Source organism: Chelonia mydas, chromosome 5 (assembly GCF_015237465.2).
Source record: "Chelonia mydas isolate rCheMyd1 chromosome 5, rCheMyd1.pri.v2, whole genome shotgun sequence".
In the NCBI taxonomy this organism is placed as follows: domain Eukaryota; kingdom Metazoa; phylum Chordata; order Testudines; family Cheloniidae; genus Chelonia; species Chelonia mydas.
This window is the reverse complement of record NC_051245.2, coordinates 19,087,273-19,114,534: the sequence shown is the minus strand read 5'-3', so window position 1 is coordinate 19,114,534 and position 27,262 is coordinate 19,087,273. Positions and strand designations below refer to the sequence as shown.

The 27,262-nt window shown below is 40.9% G+C and overlaps 1 protein-coding gene across 20 annotated transcripts in view; it reads left to right on the top strand.

Moving 5' to 3' along the window:
• Positions 1-13,656: 13,656 nt before the first annotated feature.
• TCF4 (transcription factor 4) overlaps positions 13,657-27,262 on the top strand; it is a 315,197-nt gene continuing 301,591 nt past the window's right edge. For 2 of the 20 annotated variants that reach the window (XM_037902553.2, XM_037902552.2), the window contains exons 1-3: positions 15,459-15,579; positions 16,393-16,484; positions 18,250-18,322. In XM_037902553.2, the coding sequence (XP_037758481.2) occupies positions 15,519-15,579; positions 16,393-16,484; positions 18,250-18,322 (226 nt within the window). In that variant the 5' untranslated portion in view covers positions 15,459-15,518. Of the gene's footprint in view, positions 14,485-15,085; positions 15,227-15,455; positions 15,580-16,068; positions 16,198-16,392; positions 16,485-17,732; positions 17,894-18,249; positions 18,323-27,262 lie in introns of those variants that run through there. The other 18 variants (XM_037902556.2, XM_037902557.2, XM_037902563.2 and 15 more) reach the window with 18 other exon arrangements.

Genomic DNA, 27,262 nt, shown 5'->3' with positions numbered 1-27,262 from the left:
CACATACCACACAACAGAACCACTAACCCAGGAACCTACCCTTGCAAGAAAGCCCGTTGCCAACTGTGCCCACATATCTATTCAGGGGACACCATCACAGGGTCTAATAACATCAGCCACACTATCAGAGGCTCGTTCACCTGCACATCCACCAATGTGATATATGCCATCATGTGCCAGCAATGCCCCTCTGCCATGTACATTGGTCAAACTGGTCAGTCTCTACGTAAAAGAATAAATGGACACAAATCAGATGTCAAGAATTATAACATTCATAAACCAGTCGGAGAACACTTCAATCTCTCTGGTCACGCAATCACAGACATGAAGGTCGCTATCTTACAACAAAAAAACTTCCAATCCAGACTCCAGCAAGAAACTGCTGAATTGGAATTCATTTGCAAATTGGATACTATTAATTTAGGCTTAAATAGAGACTGGGAGTGGCTAAGTCATTATGCAAGGTAGCCTATTTCCCCTTGCTTTTTCCTACCCCCCCCCCCCCCGCCCCAGACGTTCTGGTTAAACTTGGATTTATGCTGGAAGTGGCCCACCTTGATTGTCATGCACAGTGTGGGGAGAGTGGTCAGTTTGGATGAGCTATTGCCAGCAGGAGAGTGAGTTTGTGTGTGTGTGGGGGGGTGAGAAAACCTGGATTTGTGCTGGAAATGGCCCACCTTGATTATCATGCACATTGTAGGGAGAGTGGTCACTTTGGATAAGCTATTACCAGCAGGAGAGTGAGTTTGTGTGTGTGTGTTTTTTGGGGAAGGGGGGGGGTGAGAAAACCTGTATTTGTGCTGGAAATGGCCCACCTTGATTTTCATGCACGTTGTAAGGAGAGTGGTCACTTTGGATGGGCTATTACCAGCAGGAGAGTGAGTTTGTGTGTGGGGGGGCGGAGGGTGAGAAAACCTGGATTTGTGCTGGAAATGGCCCAACTTGATGATCACTTTAGATAAGCTATTACCAGCAGGAGAGTGGGGTGGGAGGAGGCATTGTTTCATGGTCTCTGTGTATATAATGTCTTCTGCAGTTTCCACAGTATGCATCCGATGAAGTGAGCTGTAGCTCACGAAAGCTCATGCTCAAATAAATTGGTTAGTCTCTAAGGTGCCACAAGTACTCCTTTTCTTTTTGCTAATACAGACTAACACGGCTGTTACTCTGAAACCCATGATTTATTTAACAGTGATGGTGTTCTGTCCACGGGATATGTGTACTCTCTACAGTTGGGTTCAACACCAAGCCCTTTGCACTGCTTGCATGTTGTGTACCTCCTGCACTTGTAGACTAGACCTAAGCAGAATTGCAGTGCATAAAAGATAATGGTATCATTTGGAAGGGCAAACGGCCATCAGATTGAAACTCACCCGTGGTGATCATATACAGGGAAAATGGCAACATTCGACTGTGCACAGATTTTAGGATACTTAATAAATATGCGAAATATGAGCCATTTCAATTGCCAAACTTCAAAGAGGTGAGATGCCAGGTAAGTGGATCCTGGATTTTCTCTCTGTTGGATTACTAATCTGGTTATTGGTAATGTGATGCAGTATGGCCAGAAGCCAGCAGGAGAGATATCCAGGGGAAGGAGTTGGAGCAGAGTGGTTTGGAGTAGGAGCAGAGTGCAGTTTGGAGGAGTTGGAGCAGAGTGCAGTTTGGAGAAGTGCCATGGCTGGCGAGAAGACCAAGACCTTAGGTAATGAGACACCTTGGCTTGTGCAGAGAGAGGGCAGGAAGCCCCACAAGCTGAAGAGCAGGAGAGGGAAGTAGCCCAGGGGAAGGAAGCACTAGTTCAAGTGGTTTACCACTATCCCTAGGGCCCCTGGGCTGGGACCCGGAGTAGAGGGCAGGCCCGGGTCCCTCCCTCTCCATTACCCTTCTCTGGGTTACCAGTGGGACAGTAGATACCCTAGTTCAGGGGCAGAAAACTGCGCCCTGAGCGCCCCCCCCGTCCCCCCCCAGCCCAAGAAGAGGAAGCGCGGGACCCATCATAATTGTACCGGCAATTTGCCACAGCAAATACCTGTGGCTGACAGTTTGCAGTTATTATTGACTTTCAGCATGCCATTTGGGAGCTATTGTAATCAAATACTCCCTTTTAGTTTAGTTTCTGCTACTGAAGTATTTCGGAGAGTAGTCTCTTAACTTCTTGATAATATCCATGGTCCATGTTGCTATCTGGATGACATTCTCATCTTTCCTAACACCCTGCCTGAGCATAATTGCATTCTGGACCGATGCTAACCCAACTCCAACAAGCTGACACCAAGCTGAATGCAGTCAAGTGCAGTTTTGCAAAAGATGCTGTAACATTTCTGGGCATTCTCTGTCAGTTGATGGTGTGAAACCAACACCTGAATGGCTGAAAGCTGTTGCTTCGCTACCTTTACCCACTGATCTAAGCAGTTTATGTTCTTTCGTCACCTAGCTCAGTACATAGGTGGCTGTACTCTGCCGCATTTTAGTACCCTTGCCAAGCTGCTGTGGGATTTAATCCAGGGCCAGGGCCAGTTGGTTTGAACTAAAGAGGCAAACCAGGGTTTTAAAAACTTGCATCAAGCCCTCTGTCAATGCAATCCTGTGTTTATTTTGATCCAAGGAAGGTCATAGTGATTCAAACCAATGCATGCAATCAGTAGCTGGGCACAGCTCTGCTCCAGGAGGGACAGACGGTTATATTTGCACCCCATACTCTCACCCCGACGGAAGCAAAGTATTCCCAGATGGAGCTAGAATTCTTGGTGATGGCTTTTACCATTGTATGCTTCAGAGTCTACTGAGTGGGAAGACCTTTTACATTAGAAACTGATCATTTGCCTATTTTGGCCTCTATCATAAAGCCACTGACCTGCTGAGTGTGAGACTGCAGCGGTGGGTTATTCAGTGACAGCACTATGACTTTAATTTGGTACATATCAAAGGAAGACATAATTTACTTGCTGATGCTCTTTCGAGAAATTCTACTGGGTTGGTGCCTTCGTATCCAGAAATGGCAGAGTACACAATATATTTTTTACTGAAAGATATGTCAATTGACTTAGGCCAGATCAATGACACTACTCTTTGAGATGCTGAACTGTGAAAGATGATACATGCTGTACAAGTTGATTGGACGGACCAAGTTATTAAGAGAACTTTGTTTACATTGTGACATTGTACAAAATTCATTCTGAGCTCATGGTGAAGACATGTACTACTCCACATATCTTATGCAGAGGAGCCCAGGTGATTATCCCAGCAGTGTTGCGACAATCCTGGAGTTGGCTCATAAAGGACATTTGGGAGTTATGAAGATGAAGGAACTTCTAAGTAGTTATGCTTAGTGTCCAACGCTGCACTCAGACATTAAGCGTCGTGTGAAGGCATGCTTAGCCTGCACAATGCATAGAATTACTGCTCCTCCAGCCCCTTTGAAACCAGTAGTCGTAGACAGACAATGGCAGAGAATTGCAGTGGATATTACTGGCCCCTCAACTTCATTGCATGGCTATGCACTGTTGACTGTTATAGACTATTACTCACGTAACCCCTTTGTATTCATAATTTCACAAAGCACCTCAGAGGAGCTCATTTCTTGTCTAACTACTTTGTTTGCAATGTGTGGCCTGCCACAGACCCTCATTTCAGATAATGGGATACCTTTTGTATCGAGAGATTTTGAAGGCTTTCTGACAAAGTACATTATAAAAGTACAAAAAGAAAAGGCGGACTTGTGGCACCTTAGAGACTAACAAATTTATTTGAGCATAAGCTTTTGTGAGCTACAGCTCACTTCATCGGATGCATGAAAGCTTGTTCAAATAAATTTGTTAGTGTAAGGTGCCACAAGTCCTCCTTTTCTTTTTGCGGATACAGACTAACACGGCTGCTACTCTGAAACCTATAAAAGTACAGTACATTATAAATCTGCTGTGTACCATCCCCAAAGAAATAGGAAAGCAGAACAATTGCATAGGACTCTGAAAAAAATATATAGGTTGTATACTGGAGGAATGTTGCAATATACCCTTCCATATTACATTGAGTCATGGTTTATGTGGCATTCAGAATACACCTCCTGAAAGTACCGGAGAAACCTTTTTCTATCACCTCTTCAGCTGACGTCTGAGGAACAAGTTGTCTATGCGGATGAAAAAGGTTCATCCCACGCCTTTGCCATCCTCAAAGCAGACTGATGTGACTAGCAAATATGCAAGTTTTATCCATGCAAGACTCTATCCTGTGTTCTATCCTGGACAAGCAGTATATGTTAGGAAAGGTCTGGAAGTGTTTTCAATACTTGTGGTGTGGTCCTGCAGGGTGCAGAGTATGAAGCATGTTGAGTGCATTTACTACATGTGTTGTTAACCAGCAAGATATACTGCCTACTGAAAGGGGAACAAATAGAGAAGATGACACCCTTTCTGTGTATGATGATGTCATATGGCCAGTTGGGGAATTCTCACAATAGCAATCCACCCACAAGCTGAATCAGAGGTATAACCTATGGTCCTGGGATCACCTGGGCCTCCAACATGGTACTGCTGAACTTTTGGGGAAAAGAGAAGGAAACTGTGATAACTGGTGTGCATGTGTGTGTACTGTGATCACTGGTGTGTGTGTATTGTGATGACTGGGGTGTGTGTGTGTGTGTGTGGCCTTCCTGCTGATTGCTTCCCATTCCTGTTTGTTACCTGGTTCCTGTTCCCTGAAGTCGTACTGCTCCAGTTCTTGTGTCTCGGCACACATAGTGTTGGGTGTGTGTAGTTACTCAGGGCCTGCTGCTACATACCTGCCATTTGGACTGTTATTATGTTTTGTCCAGACTGTTATTGAGTTAACTGGTTCACGGTTATTACATGTTTTGATTTGACCACCTACATGCATTTTGCTTCAATTTCCTTTTGTTTTGCCACTGATATTCTGGGATGCATCACAGCACAACAAGGTATTAGGCAACCTAAATATAGGTGTCACTATCAGCTCCCTCTAGAATAATTACTTTCAGAAATTGTTATTAGTGTTTTGCAATACCTGGCCTTTATTCTAGTTTATTTTGGGCATAATATGTCCATGTTTGTCTTTCTATTTCTGTGATAATTTCCCATCTAATATTCTTATATCTCTTTTCTCTAGTCTTCTTTGTTGACCACTTAGTATCTAAATCATGTTTACAAATTCACTACGGTTTAAATATTTATAAAAGATGAGTGTGACACACAAGCTTCTGGTACATTTCCAGCTCTAAAACAGTAAATAAGCACTAAAAATCCAATGCAAAATGGCATCAGTTGTTAGAAAACAGACGTCATATTCAGTGCCAAAAATATCCAGCTTTTCCATAAATTAGAGGAACTCAATAATTAAACTATACCTACACAAGGAAAGCCATTATCCAGGTAAATTACTATTAACATTGATTTGGTGGTTTCAGGCTAGTTCCTTCATAAATGAATCACAAGATCCATCCAGAGAAGGCGAATGCCCCAATTATCACCCCTGACTCAGGCAATGGACCTCTTTCTCTGAACATCCACAGGTGTTGTGTGATGAATCTGATGATCAGCAGATTACATACTTCTCTCCCTCCACTCCCAGAGGGTTTCAGCTCAGCAGGAGGGAAAGCGCATAACAGTGCCCTCGTCTGGCCAACCAGGTAAGGTAAGAGAGGTGAAGATCCTGTTTATCTCAGCAAGGGAGATGGCTCTCTGGGGATCTAGCAGCAGGAGAAGGCATTTCTGAGAACAATTGCAGGAGCAGTAGGATAGAGGCCTGCTCAGAGCCTGTTGGGGTCTTGTAGTCAGAGAACAAGGTCAAGAAGTTTCCGGGAGAGGTGACAGTCCAGATTCAAGCTGGGTGTCCTGTGGGAATCTGAGAGGAAGGTAGAGTTTGGAGGCAGGTGGGCTCTGTGGTACATGAGAAGCTGACTCAGCTGCTCTTTTCTGACGCAAATGACTGATACAGGATATGACCACTTGTGCGGCACACCCTATACAATTGCTTATGCCCACTTATGAAGAGTTTTTTCCCTTTTCTTCGTTCACCTGACCAGGTTAAACTGGGGGAGTGTGGCCTTTTCTGGGACTCCAGGGCAACTGCTCAGTGAGGAGGGGGCAATCATGACACCAGATCTGGGAGTAAGGACACATGTGAATTGGATATCTGTGACACTGGTAACGTTTTGTGAGTGTATGGTTAAATGGCCTTGGCTAATTAAATCATTTCCATTGCCTAGATCATATTTATAATCAATCAACCATGGTGTCTCACCTCTCCAAACTGCTTTCAGAACAGCCAAGCATGTTGTGACCCTGGAGCACTAGGAGTGTAGTTACTTCAAGCTTTGGTGACTGGCTCACTTTCCTTATGTTAGGGCCTGATCCAAACCCCATTGGATATGATCACAGACTGGCCTGAAAAATGCTGTGAAGAAAGCACTAGAAGGTGCAGCCACCCAACCAGGGATGGCTCTACCAATTTTGCCGCCCCAAGCAGTCGCCGCCAAATTGCCGTTGCCGCAACAGCGGCGGGGCTGCCACCAAATTGCTGCCGTGCCCGGAAGAGCAGCAGAACTGCTGTCGAATTGTCACTGGGTGACACAGACTGCTGCCCTATTCTGAATGCCGCCCCACACACCTGCTTGGAAAGCTGGTGCCTGGAGCCGGCCCTGCACCCAACCAACGAGCAACTCAGTGCTGACGTGACGAGCATGAAAACCTGCATCCAATCAACTGACAGTCCCAAACAGCAAACCAAATGATTTTATGCAAGAGATATATATTTATACACAAAAAGCTATGTTAAAAGAACATTGCAAGGTCAAGCACTGAAATATTAGGAAATTCCCCCTTGTGCATGTGCATTATGACATAATCTTTAAGTAGATGACCACTTGCTATTTTGTTCTCCAGGACTTCTGCTTTGTTCAGTGCACAGGATGGCTGGTGCTCACTGAATGAGCAGCTATTAAACATTTGTTTTAACTAGGGCTATCAATTAATCGCAGTTAACTCATGCGATTAACTCAAAAAAATTAATTGCGATTACAAAAATTAATCATGATTAATCGCACTTATAACAGTAGAATACCAATTGATATTCATTAAATATTTTTGGATATTTTTCTACATTTTCAATATTGATTTCAATTACAACACAGAATACAAAGTTTAAGAATCTGAAGTGCCATCCAAAATCTGAGAGGGACGAGGTGTGGAGCATGCTTTTAGAAGTCTTAAAAGAGCAACACTCTGATGCGGAAACTACAGAACCCAAACCACCATAAAAAAAAATCAACCTTCTGTTGGTGGCATCTGACTCAGATGATGAAAATGAACATGTGTCAGTCTACACCGCTTTGGATCATTATCAAGCAGAACCCATCATCAGCATGGAAGCATATCCTCCAGAACAGTGGTTCCCAAACTAGGGGCGCTGCTTGTTCAGGGAAAGCCCCTGGGGGGCCGGGCCGGTTTGTTTACCTGCCGCGTCCGCAGGTTTGTCCAATCACAGCTCCCAGTGGCCATGGTTCGCCGTTCTCAGCCAATGGGGGCTGCGGGAAGCGGTGCAGGCTGAGGGACATGCTGGCTGCCCTTCCCGCAGCCCCCATTGGCCTGGAGCGGTGAACCGCGGCCAGTGGGAGCCGTGATCGGCCGAACCTGCGGACGTGGCAGGTAAACAAACTGGCCCAGCCCACCAGGGGCTTTCCTTGAAAAAGCTGTGCCCCTAGTTTGGGAACCACTGCTCTAGAATGGTGGTTGAAGCATGAAGGGACATATGAATCTTTTAGCGCAGCTGGTACGTAAATATCTTGCAACACCAACTACAACAGTGCCATGCGAATGCCTTTTCTCACTTTCAGATGACATTGTAAACAAGAAGCAGGCAGCATTATCTCCTGCAAATTGTAACCAACCTTGTTTGTCTGAGTGATTGGCTGACCAAGAAGTAGGACTGAGTGGACTTGTAGGCTCTAAAGTTTTACATTGTTTTATTTCTGAATGCAGTTATTTTTTGTACATAACTCTACATTTGTAAGTTCAACTTTCACGATAAAGGGATTGCACTACTGTACTTGTATGAGGTGAACTGAAAAATACAATTATTTTGTTTTTTACAGTGCAAATATTTGTAATAAAATAAATATAAAGTGAGTACTGCACACTTTGTATTCTGTGTTGAAACTGAAATTAATATATTTGAAAATGTAGTTAACATCCAAAAATATTTAAAATAAATGGTATTCTATTATTGTTTAACAGTGCAATGAATCACAATTAATTTTTTTAATCGCTTGACAGCCCTAGTTTTAACCTCTTTGTTCAGTGCTTGGCCCCAGGCCTTATTGGCTGCATGCTATTTAAATCCTGCTCTGAATACAGAATTATTACTTTCCTTATAGGCTGTCTATGGGGCTCATCACTATGGTATCTGACATGAATGGATTTATTTTCACAACACCTGTGATGCAATCTTCAAAGATTTTAGCTGCACAGTTCTAAAAAACCTCTACTGAGCACGTGTGAACTGAGATTCTTCAAAGGCTTGCAACTTGGTCAAATTTGGATGGATATTTACAGGAATAGAAAAAGACACATCCCCGGCATAAGAGCTACTCCCTTACCAAATTTCAGATCCCTGCAGCATGGAGTGCTAGAGCTTCTCAAGAAATTGTAAGAATATTTGTAAGATGGAAAACAATTTTTTCCCCTTAACCTCGTTCTCAGAAATGACCAAACTGTTTTGGCTGCAAATTAAAAACACTTGTCAAAAACAAACAGCCTGAGCCAGACACTCAGCATGGAAAGTATCAATCCAAATAGTAAAGCTTGGTAAAGTTATAACCAACTGAAAACAGGGCCTAATAATGGGAAGTGTCAGGCAACCTTAATAATAGATGCTGCTGTGCTGCCAGCTCCACGTATAATACAGTTTGGTTGGGACGGAATCATTACCCCGGCACTCACACCCTCCCACACATATGACAGCAGAGTACAGAATATTATGGCAGCCAGTACACAAATGCAACTCCCCCCATACAGCTCTTGTGTGGGAGTTGGAGATTGTATCTATTTAGACTGTAAACTTTCCAATCTAGATTTAAGGTGGTGTGAAGGGGTTGACTCACTGCTGGCATCTCCACGGGACCAGGGGTGGCATGGCGTGGCAGCTCTCTCTCCGTCAAGATGAGCTGCCACTGGTTGCTCCACCTCTGTGGTGGTCTGCCTCTTCCTGTGACTTGGCCTTTTTGCAAGGTTACTTCAAAGTCTCTCCCCTTCCAAAAAGCAAAGGAGGTTAACACAAATAAATTGAGTTAGTAAGAGAGAGGAAGGAATGACCTCCTCTCAGGATGTATCAGGATCAGGTCCTCCCTTCCCTCAGGCAGGGAACTTCAGGCAGTTGGAGTAATGGAAGTTCCTGCTTTCTCTTTGCTGTTTCCTTAGGACTGAGGGTTGAAGGTCTGTTCTCTTCTCTGATCTGCCCACAAGTGAGCTTTTCTGCTTCACTTTAAACTCCTCCTTCCACCTATGCATGTCTTGTAGGTGTGGTGAAGTGGGTCTGGTTGAGTCCTTAACCCCTTGTTGTACAGTGTGGGGTTTGTATACCCCATCAAACACTTGCCCTCTCAAGATGGCACCTGCAGAACCTGGGCCAGCGGATTGTTCCCCTCCCTCACTGGAAAAAACAGATCAGCATTTTTCGTGTGCTTTTTCCTCTCTATGCTGAATTTGGAAGTCATACAGCCTGAGGGCAGGTACCAGCACATAAACTGAGGGGTTGTGTCTTTCATGGCACTTAACTAACTCTAAGAAGGCATGATCAATGACAAGTTTAAATGGATTTCCCGGGAGGTAATATTGTAGAGAATCCACAGCTCATTTCATGGCAAGTCTTTCCTTTTCTATTACTGAATATGCCTGCTCCCGAGGGAACAGTTTGTGGCTCAAATACATTACAGGATGCATATCACCTCCGCTGATATGAGCCGCCTCCTGCACCGTGCACAGTGGCTCCAAGTGTCTCTGGAGGTGCTGCCTGAAGCCCCTAAGGAGGCTGCATGGTGCAAGGCGCTGATCCCTGCTGACAGCGCCAGAACAAAGGCCAAGGCAAAACATGTCACTGCCCTTGCTAACAGCTATTCAGGAGCAATAGCTGGGCACTGGAGGCAGGGGCTGCTGCTCCCCACCCCCCAATCTCCACCTATGCTTTGCAGGCTGTCTTGGCTACAGAAAAATCCACTGGTGACTGCATGTAGCCATGGTGGCCACATTTGAGAAATGCTGGCCTAGTCCTACTTCTGAGGCATTGGTTTGTAAAGTGAACTCTTTTGAGAAGCTGGGACTGAACAGGACAGGCTCTTGACACATATGGTCTTTCAACTTCTCAAAGGCCTTTTCTCAGTGAACCTTCTTGGGGCTGCTATCCTTAATTAGGTCTGTGAGGGGGCTGCTGTCATCCAAAAGTCTGGCACAAACTGGCAGTAGTAGCCTGTGAGCCCAAAAACCTTCTGACTTGTTTCTTGTTTCATGGCTTGGCATGGGCATGCTTTTGAGGGTCTGGACTTGTTCAGGAGGAGCTGAACTTGACCCTTCCCCAAAGTATATCCCAAGTAGGTGATCTCCTCCTGCACCCCAAACCCCCCATCCCCGGCCCCACCCCACTCCTCTGCCCCAACCCAGAGCCTGCACCCCCAGCCAGAATCCTCATCCCCCCACACCCCAACCCCCTACCCCAGGCTGGAGCCCTCTCTCGCACCCTTAACCCCTCATTTCTGGCCCCACCCAGAGCCCGCACCCCTATTCAGAACTCATACCCCACTCCCCTAGCACCCAAGCCCCTGCCCCAGCCCGGAACCCTCTCCCACACCCCAAACCCCTCATCCCCAGCCCCACCCCAGAGCCCACACCCCTAGCCAGAGCCCTCACCCCCCCTTCCACGTACCCCTTGCCCCAGCCCAGTGAAAGTGAGTGAGGGTGGGGGAGAGCAAGCGACGGAGGGAGGGGAGATGGAGTGAGCGAGGCAGGGCCTCGGAGAACGGGCGGGGCAGGGGCAGGGCCTCGTGGAAGGGGCAGGGCTGGGGTCGGAGTGGAGGTGTTTGGTTTTGTGCCATTAGAAAGTTGGCAACCCTTTCCAGCTCCTGAAACGTGGTCTGCACTGGTCCCATCAGGTAAGATGCCAACAGGGTGGCCACTGGGCTGCCATCACCACTCAATCAAATGGTATCAGGAAGGCCTCCGGATCATCTTCATGGCCCATCTTTGTGAATTTCCCTGGCATGGCAGGGCTACCAGGCCCAGGCCTACAGGAGGGGAAGCCCTGGGGAGACACTGAGGCTGCATCAAGGCCACTACCTGTTGGACCAGTCTTTGCTGCTGTTCCTGCTGTTGTGCCCCTAAGTCCTGGACCAGGTCTTGCTGCTGGGAAGCCATTTGCTGATGCTGTGGCTGCTGGGCTGCCTGTTGCTCTGCTGGTTCTCAGTCATCAATTTGAGAAGAAATTCTAGGTCCATGTTGTCTGTCCCACCAATTCACATCTCTAGGTGGAGGGTGTTTGACCATCTGGGTCAGCCACTTCTCCCCTTCTCTAGGAATGGGAAGGATACTCACATTTTCCACCAGTTAAGGGGTCGCCTCACCGCTGGCACCTCCTCATGGCCAGGAGTGACGTGGCAGCTCTTTCTCGATGGGGTCCCTGCTTCCAGGGTAGTCCATAGACAAAAAGTAAGGTGAGTTAACACAAATAAATTGAGTTAGTAAGAGAGAGCAAGGCATGGCTCCTTCTCAGGGTGTATCAGAATCAGGGAGGGACCTTCAGGCAGTTGTTGCTGGGGAAGTTCTCTCCTTCCCTAAGCTTTTTCCTCAAAACTGAGGGCTGTTCTCTTCCCTGGTCTGCCCACAAGGGAGCTGTTCTGCTTCTCTTTTAACTTCTCCTCCCGCGTGTGTATATATTGCAGCTGTGATGGGTGAGAGCAGTATTTGTTAATGTATTCTAGCCCTGATGGCTGCAGAGAAAACTTTAAAAGCTTGAACTGAATGCAAACCAACGTGCTGAGTCTGCAGACAGCTTGAAACAATAGCTTGGAGGTGTGAACTACCCCATATATCTCAGTGGGTTGTTGACTCAGGAACCTACAGATGACAAATTATGTCAACACTGTTAACTGTTTCATTTTCTTATCACGTTAACAAAAGCATCCAACTAATATTCTTATTGCACAATTCCAAACCACCTCCCATATCTTCTAAGGTGTCAATATCTCCTGCTTGCACCCTGACAGCCTCTGTGGTTATGAATTGTCCATACAAAATTCTGTGGCAGATTGAAAGCTGAAAAGGTGCGGACAATATAAAATAAATTGAATGCAATATCAAAATAAATATCACAGGGGCTATTATGCTGATTGTTTTAGTCATGTTCATATTTAATTTAAAAAATCCTCATTTTTTTTAACTTGAAGCTGTTATAGAATTCCCAATCCACCAAACCAGTGTACCCCAGAAATGCAGAAGTTTTGCTGGAAGAATTAGCTTCAGTTTGTCACAGACTATGTGGGTCTCTTGTGTATATTACAGTCATTTTTATATTTTATTTATATTTTACTGTTATTAGGTGTATAGTTTGTTTCATTTGTTCACATTTTTCCATGTGTAGCATATTTATTACACCCTTTTAATACTATTGATGTTGTGGTTATTGCAGATATTTTTAAAATATTTTTAAAATTAATAAAAGAATCCATATATTAAAAAAATAGATTACTATTTGTAATAATACTCTCTGTACTGCTCTGGCATACACTGGGTATATGTTACATCCCTGATAATTATATTCTCTTCTGAAACATTGATGTGATGTGGTCAACATAACTATGGGGTGAGGAGTGGGGGGCATGTGTGCGTCAGGAAATTTAGTTATCTTACATAAAATACATACTGTATTGCAATATCAAAATGCAAAAGGCAGAGATTATGCCACGGAACTAGGGATTGGAGCACCCCTTATTTCATGATGGATTATAATATAGAGGGGACTCGTCAAGGCCTTGCGGCCTTTAACAAATGGTGTTGTGGCAGTTTTATGAGCTCCTCTTTATCTGTTGAAACGAAGCCACATATGATCTCAAGACAGGTCAGCTGTGTGTGTTGTCTTTTTTTTTTTTCTGTCTGCATTTTAAACTGTAAGCTCTTTGGAGCAGGGACTTTCTTATTTTTGTGCCTTGCACAGTGCTGAGAAAATTTGGCACCAAATAAAAATAATAATAGAGGTCAAAAGTAAATGTCGCATCCTGTTTATGTTGCATCAAAACTTCAATATACGGTAAGACAGCAACATCGCATCTTCACCACACAGCTCCCAAGAGTGCTTTGGGGGACATATACACCTCTCACAAACCCTCCTGTGTGACGAAGGGTCACAATGTTGCATGGAAAAATTAAACTAAAGTGCACCCGGCTGTACTAGAGCAGGTGGCAAAACCTGCAACCCAGTTCTAGCCCGGTCAGTCATTCCAGCTGCTCCTAAATCTTCAGCACCACTAGCTGGTGCCCATCAGCAGGGCTCTTCAATTCCTATTTGTCTGTCTCTTTCACAGGGACTCACGTCCTCACTAGCTTCCTGTTTCTATTGCATTGGGATGGGTGGGGGTGAATGGGAGGTTCCATTTATCCTGAACAGAAACCATCCTCCACTTTCCTCCTCCTCCCACCTAGCCTGAGCTGACTCCATCTTGGTCGACTCTCTAGCCTGTCTGTTTATCACTCTCTCCATTCCTTCCCCCCTCTCTCTCTCCCTCCTCCTCCTCTCGTCATTGTCCGTAATAGACGACGCGGCGGCAGCAAGCAGCAACGTGCGGCGGCGGCAGCAGCAAGCAGCTCGTTCTCTTTATAAACCCCTCTGCATTGCCCGGATGTGAATGGATTACAATGTATCTTTCAGGGAAACGTATTATTACCAATGTCTCCATGGGGGAGTCACTGATGATGATGAGGAGAGAGCTGTAAACTTGGAACAAGTTTAAGACTTTAAAAAAAAACCAACAAAAACCAACAACACAAAAAACACCAACCGAGGAAGGACAGAGGGAACAACACATCCCGCCACCACCAAGATTTTGAAGAGTTTGTGAATAACCATGTGTTTATAAAAACAAAAGAGGGAAAAGTTACTTGGATTTTCTTTTTTTTTGGCTGGCTTTTATTTTTGTTCTGTTTTGGGTGGGGAGATTTTGGGACACTTGTTTCGTGGTGGTGAATCAAAAAAACAAAAAACAAACAAACAAACAAACAAAAAAACAAAGCCAGGTGTAGTGTTCGTTTAAATCGGGGAATAACCCTGGACCAGGACTGAGAACCAGTTAAAGTACTTTTTGTTGTTGTTTTTGTGTTTTTGGGGGGTCAAACCTATGTGAGCTAATAAAGCACTTTCGCAGAAGATTTCTCTCTTTAAAATAGATACATATTTCCTTGGACTATTGTGAACAGATTTGTGACCATTAAGGTAAAGTTACAATTTGCTGTTAGAGTAACTTGTGTGATTTTTTTAAAATTGTTGATCCCGTTGTGTTATTTTTTTTAAAAAACCTTACAACTTGTGCAATGTGTAAATGCAAACTGAAAATACACTGTACTAGTGCATCTATGCAGTGTAGCTGTATGTATGAACTTATATTGTTCAACGATCCAGCTAACGAACTTGGTGCTTTGTTTCCTGCTGGAAAATGAAGTCAGGATTGAGGTTTTGGAGTATATGGGGCCTGTAGCACCAACATTTGAAGTAAAAGTATAACATGCTTTAAGGGTGGAGTGGGAGGGGTCCGCTGGCATGGTCCCCAGAAACTTTTGAGTGTAAAACAAATCAAATGGTTGATTTCCCCCCCCCCCCCCAAGTTTGCAGCAATACTCTCTGTAAATTGAAACCCAGCATGTGAAATGTAGCGTTAGGTGCAAAAAAAAAAAATCACAACCAAATCAAAACAGAATTTAAAAAGATGACCTGGATAATACGGGTGTGTGTGTGTGTGTGTGTGTGTGTGTGTGGGGGGGTATTGTTCTTCTTGGCAAAGTCTTTCAATCACGTGTGTATTTGCAGCCTAGTATAAACTTGCTTTGCCATGTGTATGTGTGTGAGCTGAAGAAATTTAAAGTGTAATCAATGTAAAAGTGCTTCGGACGAGGAGGAAATCGGCACCAATTGACTGGGATTTCAGGCTACGTGAGCTGCGGGTCTGGAGGACAATGAGGTGCCCGCTTGCGTTTTTTCTTTTCCTTTTGGAGGTGTTACTGTGAAAGCAAAGCCCAGAGCCAGGGGAACGTGCTCTTTTTCTGCTGCTGCTTTGTCCCCTTTCCTTAGCTGAACTTGCAGTCCGGCTTGTTTTGGTTTGTTTGCGGGGTTGTCCCCCCCCCCCCCCTTCCCTCCCTCTCGCTTTCTCCCGAGGCAGAAAGAGTTTGGTTCAGAGTCAGAGCTCTGGCGTGTCTCTCTTGCTCTTTAGTGGCGGTAGCGGTGTGTGTTTGGTGAATGCCGTGATTATAGCAATGAAACCCAGAGCTCGGTACTGTTCTTGGAAGGGGAGTCCCTTCTCTCCTCTCTCGGGCGGTAGGTACCGCCGCTGGGCTAGAGTCGATCGGTGGCCGGCCGGTGTAATGGTGGAGCTAAGCTCGGATCTGTGGGCTCGGACAGGAGCTGCTGGAGGGGGCTTGCTCACCACGCGGCTTTTTATTTTTGAATGTATTTATTTATTTGCCTCCACGGGGGCTGCGAGCTCTTTATGGAGCGAGTCTCCCTATGCCCCCCCCCACCCCGGTTGCCCACTTTAAAGGAATTGATGACTTTGCAAAGGGGCCTGAGGTGCTTTGATTATTATTATTATTTTTTAACCATCCTCTCTTTCATAAATGAGGGATTTGGTCTAATTGTCAAAGCCTGAATTCGGCCCCCCATCCCCTTCCACTCCACCCCCAACTCTGATTTCCCTTTGCACCCGGCGGCTCTTCACTCTAAAGACTTTGGGTCTTTAAAAAAAAAATCCTTACATGCTGCTTTACATGGAAGGAGGAAAAGGAAAAAAAGTTGGGAGCGGATGGCTGTAGTTTCTTCCCTGCGATTCTCATTCATTCCTCGCTGAACCTCCTGTTGCATAAATGATGCGTTGAGAGCGTGGCTCTATTTTTCCTTTTTTTTTTTTGGATTTGGGTTTAGAGTGGATGTTACCAGGTTTCGATCGTCTCTTTTGGAAATACAATATCGCCTTTTTTGTTGTTGTTTTTGCTGCCCCTCCATCTTTTTTCCCTCCCTTCTTCTCAGCTCCCCCTCCCCAATCTACCCGCCCCCCCCCAAAAAAAAATCCGATTGTGTTTCCTCTAAGGCTCGGGACTGGGTTTCTGATTGCGGTTATTTCCATGTTTCTAGGTTTGTGTGATTTTGCTAAAATGCATCACCAACAGCGAATGGCTGCCTTAGGGACGGACAAAGAACTGAGTGATTTACTGGATTTCAGTGCGGTAAGAAACAACGGTGGAAATTAACAACAGCTGTAAAAAAATATCTTCTAGCTGATCTGTTAAACTAAAAAACAAAACAAAAAAAAAACCCAAACAAAAAACAAAACAACAAAACTGTGATCTAAGTACATTGGGTAATTTTTAATCAGCAGCTAGACCTATGGTAAATATGCTCTCTTAAAAAACAAAAAACAAAACAAAAATAAAAACAAGAGTCTTATTATATTTTCTTGTACGTGATGGGAGATGCAATCTTGTTCCTAGCTTACTTTTAATGTCATGGATGTCCAGCAATTATTTTTACAAAAAAATCAACCCACCTAAAAATGGACATTTCTCATCATTAGTTAATATTAACAATAATATAATCCTATTACTCAGCACTTATTTACATTGTCAAAGTGTTGATGGCACGTGAACTAATTAATTACTAATTAGTTACTTATATTCTACTTTCAGTTCTTCCCTTGTTTCATTTTTTTGGCACATTGAGAGTGCAAAGAAATCCACAACTGCCTCAGTTTAAAGTTTTCTCTGAAATCTCAGATGGCTTCTGCTGTCGTTAAACCTGTTTAAATCTTTTCTGAGGACCCCCAGATAGAGGGTGCTTTTTTAAAAGTACTTTTTGTCTCTTTGGGGTTCTTGCAAATAGCCTAGTTCTGAGGGCAAACGTTAATCTGGACGTGTGCACTTGTCTAGTTTTATTACCCCCCCCCATCCTTCCTCTCCCTTCCTCCTCATCCCTCCCCCCTTCCCCACAATATGTCAGGAGCATTTATTTAAGGGAAAAAACCAGTTTGGTGTAAGGTGCATGTATGTTCTAAAAAGAATCAACACTACCACGAAAATCAAAACCACCTTGTAAATGAGGCTATTTCAGTCTGCTGCTGCTCAGGAAGAAAAGGAATACTTGTGGCACCTTAGAGAGTACTCCTTTTCTTTTTGCGGATACAGACTAACACGGCTGCTACTCTGAAACCTGTCATTATGCTGCTCAAGACTTTCCTTTGGAGAAATGGCTTTGGGAAGTTTGGCCAGGAAATGTAGCCTGAGGCAGCTTTGCAGCCCCCCCCCGCCTTTGCTTGTTGCACTTTTTCCATTTGTTCCTTCGCTTTTTGCAGGCTCTGACTCAGGGAAGGTGCGTATTATCCACTAGACACGTCGAAGAAGAGGGAAACCAATTAGGGTCGAAATAAATGCTGGAGAGAGAGAGAGAGAGAGAGAGAAGGGGGAGGGGAAGAGAGAGATTGAGAGAGAGAGAGAGAGTCTTGCTTCAAATTGCTCTCATGTTAGAGACGAAATGAGAATTTAGGGCAGGTGGCACTTTGCATTATTATTATTTGGGTTCACATATGACAGGCAAATCCTAAAACGGGATGGAAATGGACATTGCTACATTTATGGCCAAGGTTTCAACAAAAACTTTTTTTCCCTTGCCTTTGTCAGCATAGGAGTTTGAGTGGGGATTGTTCCTCACTAAGTTTTGGTAATATTGTTGGGGACTGTGATTTTTCCAAATGTTAGTTGTATTGTTTGGGACTCTAATGAGCCTAATTTAAAAAAAAAAAAAGGTGGAAGTGGTAAGGGGCTAGGGGTGGGGTTGTAAGAAATACGGTATCATTTTCAGTACCATCATTTCAGATGGATGATTCATATTAAGTAAACTATTAATGTCCTTTTTTAGAGAATGTGGAAGGAACTTTGGGTTAACAATGAACACAAAATCTCCTGTTTTCCAGCAGTAATGTTTCTTTGTTTCTTGTAGATGTTTTCACCTCCTGTGAGCAGTGGGAAAAATGGACCAACTTCTTTGGCAAGTGGACATTTTACTGGCTCAAGTATGTAAAATCTTTGCTTAGCATGCAATTAAAATAGTCTTATTTATTTACGTGCATTTTGTCTGTTTTGGTTGTGTTAATCTGTTTTGGAGAGCACATTCACTGAGCGCTATATAAGAGCTGGTAGTATTATCATTATTATTATTTCGACAAGTCTGATTGGAACATTTTCAAATATTTTCATACGTTTGTTATTGTAAATAAAAAAATCAACAGTATAATTGTTCAAAGTGAGCTAGGTTAAATCTCATTTTTTAAAAAATCAAACGTTGGAGAATGCTTTGTTTAAAAATGGGAGTTTCTCTGTTTATTTATATGAAGAACGATAACCAAAACAGCTAGGATAAGACTTAACAGTCACAAAGCTTCTTTTATTAAATAAATAAATAAATAAAAAAATAGGAATCATAATAGAAAGGTCAGCCATACTAAAGCAAATAATTCTTAATTTTAGAAGTTAATGTTTACTGATGGAATAATCATGATAAACTTGAAATCTCAAAATTATCCTTTTTAATTTAAGACACTGATACTTTTTCTTTCTTAATGTTTTTACTCCTTTCAAAGAGTCTCCTGAAATTCACTGAGTATTATCATTATTATTAATATTATTTATTATTTATTGTAGTTGTAGTATATGGGTGACTTTTTCATTTAATAAATATATGAGCCTTGTTGGTGACATATTATGTATGTGTATCTATGTATATGTATAAATCAGAGTTTTCGCAATAGAACACCTGTACAATGATTGTCTGGCAATTAGGGAGGAGTTTTATGTCAGAAATTTTTATATGCCTGACTACTTCAAATTAGACACATTTAAATTTCTTTATTCTTTTGGCTATTCAGTTCCATTTAAGAGGGTTTCTTACATTGCTGCAAGTAGTGTTTTGGATGTTTCACAAATACATCTACAGTTAAACAGTTGCAGTGTCTTAAAAGTACTGGCAATTGAACATAACTGTACAATGTACCTAACAGTATTGTATACAGAATACTGCTCTAAATCGGGTAGTAAATTTGGACAAGTCTTTACTGCAAACTATCACTGGATCTCTCTCTCTCTCTCTGTGTGTGTAAAAGTCATTGCGTATAGTTTGTCTGTTATTTTCAGTTTGTACTCAAGTAATTAAAGAAACCTCTTCTGTGCATTCAGTTTAACCATTTTTCTGAAATGCACTGATACGTTAATTAACTTTTAATTTCTAAAGAAGGACTTTATTACCATTAATTTGATGTTAGTTTGTATTATACAATATTTATATGTCCTATTAGCTGCCACTTAGAGTTATTAAACTCTATTTTTTGTCTCCTCTGATAATATTTAGATTTTTAAAATAATGACAAGATATTTATGATTTTTCTTCATAAATATAGTTATATTTTCAATGTAGTGACTTTGGAGATTTTACTGATCTCAATAACTTTATAGTCATAGTTTGCCTAATATCTCTTATGTTAAAGTGCTTAATCCTATTTTTATAATTTTATTGACAATAGCTGTTTTTATTGAATGTATAATATTCAATACATTTGTTTTCATTGGACATAAGCGTAAAGCATTTGTGCCAGACAAATCAATTTGTCATGCTTATACACAATCAATGCAGTAGCTAACTCTGGTCTAGCAGTAATTAAATAGATTGTTATATTTAAGAAATTTGTCTTACGCTTCAGCTATGAAGCCAGTGTGATCAAAAATAACAAAGGATAAAAATTCTAAACAGTTAGTGAAATTGAGTTTTATAGTGTTTGTATTATGTCTAAAATTGAAACTATGGAAATAACTTTGGTGCATCATTTTTGACATGCAAATGATTTAATGAACTGAGGTAAGTCAGTAATATTAAGATGTGGACCATTTAAAATAACAGCTCTCATTGAAATTCATACTTAATCTCACAATCTATGCTAACATGCATATGCTTAAATATAGCACTTTGTGATAGAAGAGGGTAGAATTGCCCTGCCTGATAAATAGAAATATATATTGGTAGATTTTATTCACAGTGTGAAGAAAATGTCCACTATTCTTTGTGTAAATAACTTGCAATTTACTATATAAAAATCTCCTGTTTGGTCATTAGACAGGCAATTTAAAATGCTTGTTCATTGGTTCCCAAAAAAGATGTCAATGCCCACATATTAAAAGTATTGTACCTAATGCACTAAATCGTATATCTGTGGCCTTGAAGATATACTTGTATAAAGAAAAAGTGTAGTTATTGTTTCATGGTATATGTGTATAGCTGTGTATAGTAGTGCCTTGGAAACTGCTGCAAGATATGTTTTAGATAAATGAATATTCAGCAGCATTAAAAACAGTGATATTCGTAATTCAGAAATATAATTTGTTGTCCCAATTTTTTTTAGCTACCAAAATTTGTTCAAAACTGAGACTTGTATGCAGATTACTTTTTCTACTGGGTAGATTAACTTAAAAAGTTTGAGCAGACAAATGACATTCCTCAGTAAAACTGATATTTCTTGTGTTGAAGACGCACAGATGTCGTCATCCCTCTGTGTTGACTTGTAACTTCTGAGTACAAAAAAGACCCCAAAGAAAAGTAGTCCCATGTAGTGAGGTGAAACTAACTGTGTTTGTGCCGAGTGTGGTAACATTTAATCTTGAAGTCATTTTATAGCTCTTTATTCATTTAATACACAATGCTCTGTTGTGATTTGTAGAGTGTGAATGAAAATAAAGTAGAGCCATATTTCCTTTAATCTTTAATTTCACAAACATGGATTCTTACCACCTTAAGAAATGGTGAGGCTGCAAGGGAGAAAGGAATGTAACCTGAGCCACAGCCATCACATTCCCATGGAGCATTTTTCACATGAAAGGTTTTTGTCAACCCAGTAAAGGACCAGCAGCTTTTGTTTGATGTTTGCAGGTGTTCAGCAGAGAGCACTAAAACAATTCAGCCATGCTCATTCAGAGGCTTTATGACCTTAACAGGGGGAATTGGTGAGGATTGGAATTATTTTTAAGAAAACTTCCCTAGAGTTATTTTAACTTGTATATTGAAATTGTAAAGTGATTTAGTACCTGCTAGCCAATGGTCTTAAACCAAAGTGAGAAATACACATGTCCATTTGAATCAATTATTTATTTATTATTTATTTATTAATTTTTAGGAAAGGGTGGCAAAATAACAAAATCTACTTTTCCAGCATTCTAAAATATTTTGTGAATATCTGTCATGTTCTTCATTTATATCAACTCTCTACAATAAAAACTGTTAGTTAGCAGTGGGAGTGTGAGATAAGAGAGAGACAATAATTGTTTGTACTTGATTTTGAGAATAGATTTTGAAACAGACATATGATATTGTTGGTACTGAACAACTTGTTAGATCTAGTACATTGGTCACATCTGGCACACTTCAGATTTCCAGCTATTATATGGTGGTTACAAAATCCCTCTCCCTCCCAGTTGTGTTAAATTTTGGCTTCTTCTTCTTCTGCAAGTATTTAATTTTACCTATATTTTCAAGCATCTATTAAAGATTGCTTACAGTATGTGTATTTGAATATTGTGTGGATGAGAACAGCAATAGAACGAATTAATGCTTAGGACTGGCCACTCCTATTATGTGAAAAATCTTCGTTAGCGTAGACATTACTGAATATGTCTATTGATTTAAAGGATTTAAAAGCTTGCGTTTAATTGTGTCCCTAGTTTGATTAAAGTTGTCCTGAATTGGAAAAAATAGTGATTACCAATTAATATTTCTTTAAGTAGAAAGACACATATTCAGTTTGATTTTGAAGTTATTTTTGACTTGGCCTGTGTTTGTGGGTAAATTGTAGCAAAATGTGAAGGGCTTTTACACAGTTCATTCTTTGAGCATGCCCTTCTGTGATAAAGCACGTATTTTTTTATTATTAGTTGATCAGCAGGAAAACTTACACTAAATATAATATTTACCTTAAAAAGGGTTTTGGTAGCTGTTGAGTCTAGTGCCACCTCAGTTTGCATCCACAGCTCACATTAATGTTAGTAGGAGTCGTGTGTGTGTGTGAGGGGGAGAATAGACGCGATTGGGAGATTTTTTTTTGAGGAGTGCTATTATTATTTTATTTTTAAAAAAAATGCAGAATTACTGTTCAACAGCAGAAAATAAAGTATGAGGGATTTTAACCATACAGAGGAGTAGTTTTAATAACTGAGAAGTAGAAACTGGCATTGGTATATGATTATATGTTGCAGTTAAATAGATGCCCTGAAAGACTAGCTGTAGATATTCAAATTTGTAATGGATTACGTTAAGGGTCAGACTTAGAAAAATATTATTTAATATGGGTGTGGGCTTCAGTTGCATGTTGTGTCATGTTTATCAATTTGACACACGACATTCCACCATTTTGGTGTATGGATGCAAAAAAAAAAAAAAAAGTAGCGGTAGAAATCGCAGACCCTTGGATCATTTAACCTGCCAGTCTTCACCATGGTCAGATTGTATTTATGGATTGTAATATTCTTCTCTTATTTTGTCTTTTGCTAAATCTTTAGGATTTAGCTACTCAAATACTGAAGAGCAACTACTTTCATATTTTTCATCACTAATGTTGTGTAATTATGATTAAGAAGAAAAAGAATGCTGGTTACCTCCCATCCTTCCAGCTATGTTTATGTATAAAGAGCTTGATCCTGCTCCCATTAGCCTCCATGGCAAATCCCCTGTTGACTACACTGGAAGCAGAATGAGGCCTACATTGTGGTGTTTGAATTGGCCCTGAGATCCCATATTACATACTTATAGGTCTTAAACATTTAGGCATAAATAGAAGAGATTATTACCAAGCATGTACCTTATTCAAAGTGCCAAAGTGAGTGTTATTCTATAAAGAGCATCCTAAAGTAAATGCCATCTCTAATTATTTGCCTATATTTTAAAATTTGAAACTAAATTAGTATCTTAATAATATCAGAAAGACGATATGATCCCCTCTTAACTTCTGACGAAGAGGTCACTGACATACTGTAGCCTTGGAAGATGATAGATAGTTTAGGTAACAATTTACAAAAAAGGTTATGTAGAGTGCAGTACCATGTTTATTATATTTGAAACTGTAATATATACATGTACTTTGCTGTTAGCTACTGTATCTTTTTTTGTGTTTAGTATGGGTTTGTTGTTTAATCATGATCAGGATATACCTATCGCACGATGTATGTAGGTATGCAACCCCATTTATGTAGTTTATAGTTCTAAAACATATATTTTCACAGTCTGAGTGATAAAAAAAATTAATTGGGTCCAAAATTCAGCCAGTGCAGCTTGAAAGAATCATGTGCAGCTGCTATGGGAGTCTGTCGGCCAAATTTAGCATTGACATAAATGATGTTATAAGTTATTGAATGAATGTAAGTTAGTCTTACAAGGGTTCAAGTGTTAAACCAGTGTGACTTGCCCTGATCTGGCATTAAGTGGGGTTTCAAAACCAGTGTAACTTGCACACTGAGGGATACAGTAGAAAAAGAGATTATCAGGATGGTATGAGATACAATAGGTTTCTTCTAATTTGGTTTGTTCCCACACCACCTGCAGCAAGCTAGGAACCAAATTCACATTCATTCTTGTCAGAAGTCAGTACAAGTCCCATGAACTGAATTTGATTCCCATAGAACACTACTGAGGCAGAAATGATAATTGCGTTGTGCACCTGCTGAACAACAGATCCTGCAAGTTGCACTGCTTTGCCAGTTATACACATTTTCTGGCCCTCTTACATCCAGTGTGTAATTTACACTACTATTTATGCCATGGCTGAATTTGAAAGTCCAGTGTTTGATAATGACTTCAGTAAATAACAGGTTTTAAACAAACACACTTTGGGATTCAAAGACTGTTAAGAATTAAATAATTAACATTTTTGGACAACATCAGCAAATTATCTTTATCATATTACTGCAGTGAGGAAATCACTTAGATAACAGATGAACAACTAAGTCACATAAGCATATATAATAGAACTATGCAATGAAAGTTTATGTTGAATCTCTCTTAAATGCTCAGAATGACAGCGTACTAAAGACTGTCATATAAACAGTTGTGTTTTGAGCTTAAAATTATTCCTTTTTTCTTACATTTGCTATGATAAACAAAGTAATTTTATAAGCTTTTCAGATTAAACATTTACATCGAAAGGTAAACTACATTTTGTATCTGGAAGTTTTTGACTTAGTAAGGCCTAGAAAGAAGTAGAGTTGTGGTGACCTCTGGCCTGTGTTTTCAGTGTTTGATATTATGATGCTGTTTAGATCTGTTCCCATGAGCCAAGATAACAGAACTGCAATCGCTTAACAAGGAACAGTGTATGTGTTTCAAATAGTCTGTATTTTAAAGATCTTTTACCAACATATTTTTGGATAAATGTTATCAAGGTGGTGAAAGTAGCCATTCAACAGGTAGAAATTAAACTTGTCCAAAAAATGCAAATTCATTTATATTATAGGAAGTATCTCAAGGATCATACTCATTTTGTTTAGATGCTTATAGAACCATTGGGGAAAAATCCCATAGTGTTCACTCAGACAAAACTCTTATTGAAGTTAGTTGGGTTGTACGGGTATAAATAAAGTCAGATTTTGGTTTCTAGAGAGAAGAATCTGTGTAATTTGGGAATAGTTTACATGTCCTATTTAATAAATGTATATATTTATACTGTAGTAAATATCAGTGTGTATATTATACTCCTCCGTAACCTTTGTCTATATGTTTATCAGTCTTTACATTCATAGAGGACCTTTGAACAGGAATCTTGACCTTTTTTTCTGTCTGGAAAGCATCCTAGTACATGATTGGAAATACATAATAATAACAATAAGAGCCAAATGAGATCACTTTGGACATTTAGTCTGGCCCACTCTGTTCTGCAGTGTTAATCCCTACAAGAAACTGCATGTAAGAATCTTGATTTTAAACACAGAACTGGATTTTAAAAAATAACTACCAAAATTGGGCATTCGCATTTGAGTAGCTATTTATATTTGAATGTCCAAGGGCCCAGAGCAATAAGGTCTTTAGGGTTCTCAACTCCTGTTCTTGTTAGGAAGTACTGTGCACCCCCCAAGATCTGGCCCAAGTGCCCAAGCTCTGCTACCATTATCAGTAATTATGAAGTATAAACATTTGGGATTTGTGCCTTCATGCTATGTGTCTTCTTTTGAATACTGGACCTCTATACGTCTTATCTAACCTGCTCTCAATAAGGGCTTATTGCCTAGTAGTCATTGGCAAGGCTGTAGTACAGAAGCAGTAGTGACTGAATTTTTAGACAATTTTCTTAATATTTTATAAGGCCATTAAAATATTTTTTTTCTTAACAGACTTGCAGGAATAGCAAAAGTGTTGAGAAAGGTTGGCATGTTTACTTTCATCGCAAAAGTAAATAAAAGCGCAGTTGATCAGCTTATCAAACAACCAGGTGTGTTTAAAAATCAGTTTATCTTGGTGGATTTCAGAGCTGTGAAAAGATATTTTATTTAAAGGTACAGTAACACTATTGTTCCTATGAATGCTATTGTGCTTTCTTGTGACAGTTAGCATTTGATGAATTACTTTCTCGACTATCATTGGTGGTAATGACAATATGGAGTTTATTAACTGTATTGATCTATTTTGGAAACAGCACTTCACACGTCCTGCTGTATTTGGAGAGTACTTTTGAGGAATTAGTTTTATCCTCTAGAGTTGATTTTTAAAAATAATTAGAGATTCCTCTTTCACTTGATGGAAAGTCCTCTGAGGTTGAGATCATGTATTAAGCACTTAAGTGGCGCCTTTCACCCAGTCTATTCAAAGTCTATCGAAAGTGAAAGATGAGATATTGGTCACTGAAATTAAATGTTTAATAAGGGTCTGATCCTGCTTCCACTGAAGTCAAATTCTGATTTTCAGTTGACTTCCAGGGGAGTAGAATTGGGCTTTAATTGTCTTCTTTCAGATTTGCTTTAAGGGTGACTTGTCCTGCAGACCTTACTTGTGTTAGTATTCTTATAGAAGTCAGTGGGAACAGTTAGGTCAGTGGACTTTCTCATGTGATTAAGAGCAACAGAATTGAGCCCTATGTGGATATGCTATATATATTCGTGCTTATTATATTCATAAGGTGAGAGTTTGTGCTGTGCCATGGTAGAACTTGCAGGTCAAGGGGAAGTGGGTCTAAGGTATCTGTCACCTCTGTGCCGATTCTGAGTAGTTCAGGGAGCCGCAGTGGCCCCTAGCCAGGGCTGTCCACATCATGATAGCCTATCACCAACTGCCTGTAGACAGAAGCACTGTCTAGAATCTCTGCAACTCTGTGTGCTGCAGCGCCACCTCTTCATACCCTTGACATCCCCTTCCCATCTTCAGCCCCACCCTTTATACTAGGATATGCAAGAGTCCTTGGAATACAGCATGTGGCTGTCGTCTTCAGTTCTTGTGCTGGGGGAATTCTCCTCTTGGCTGGATCCTAGGTTTTTAGACCCCCTTAATGCTGCTCCGGTCCTTTTACCCAGTGTACTGTGACCAGAACAGGGGTGAGAATCTCATCCACACATTTTAAGGCCAGAAGGAACCATTATGATCATTTAGCGTGTCCATTTAAATAACACAGGCCATAGAATTTCACCCAGTAATTTCTGCATCTAAGCCAATAAATTGTGATTGAACTAGAGTATATCTTTCATAAAGACTTTCAGTCTAATCAGATACACCAATATAATATATAAGATCATTATATTTTGTGAGTATATAACTAGATTGGGCACCCATCTGTCTGAATTCTGATGATGTTGGCCATAAACAAAGGATTCCTGAACTGCCTTGTTCCTGAATAATTTATATAAAATTGCGGGTTACCAGATTAACACAGCATAACCTGGTTTCTCCTTGGATCATGCATTTGACTATGGTCAACCCGTTTGATAAATAACTGTTAAAA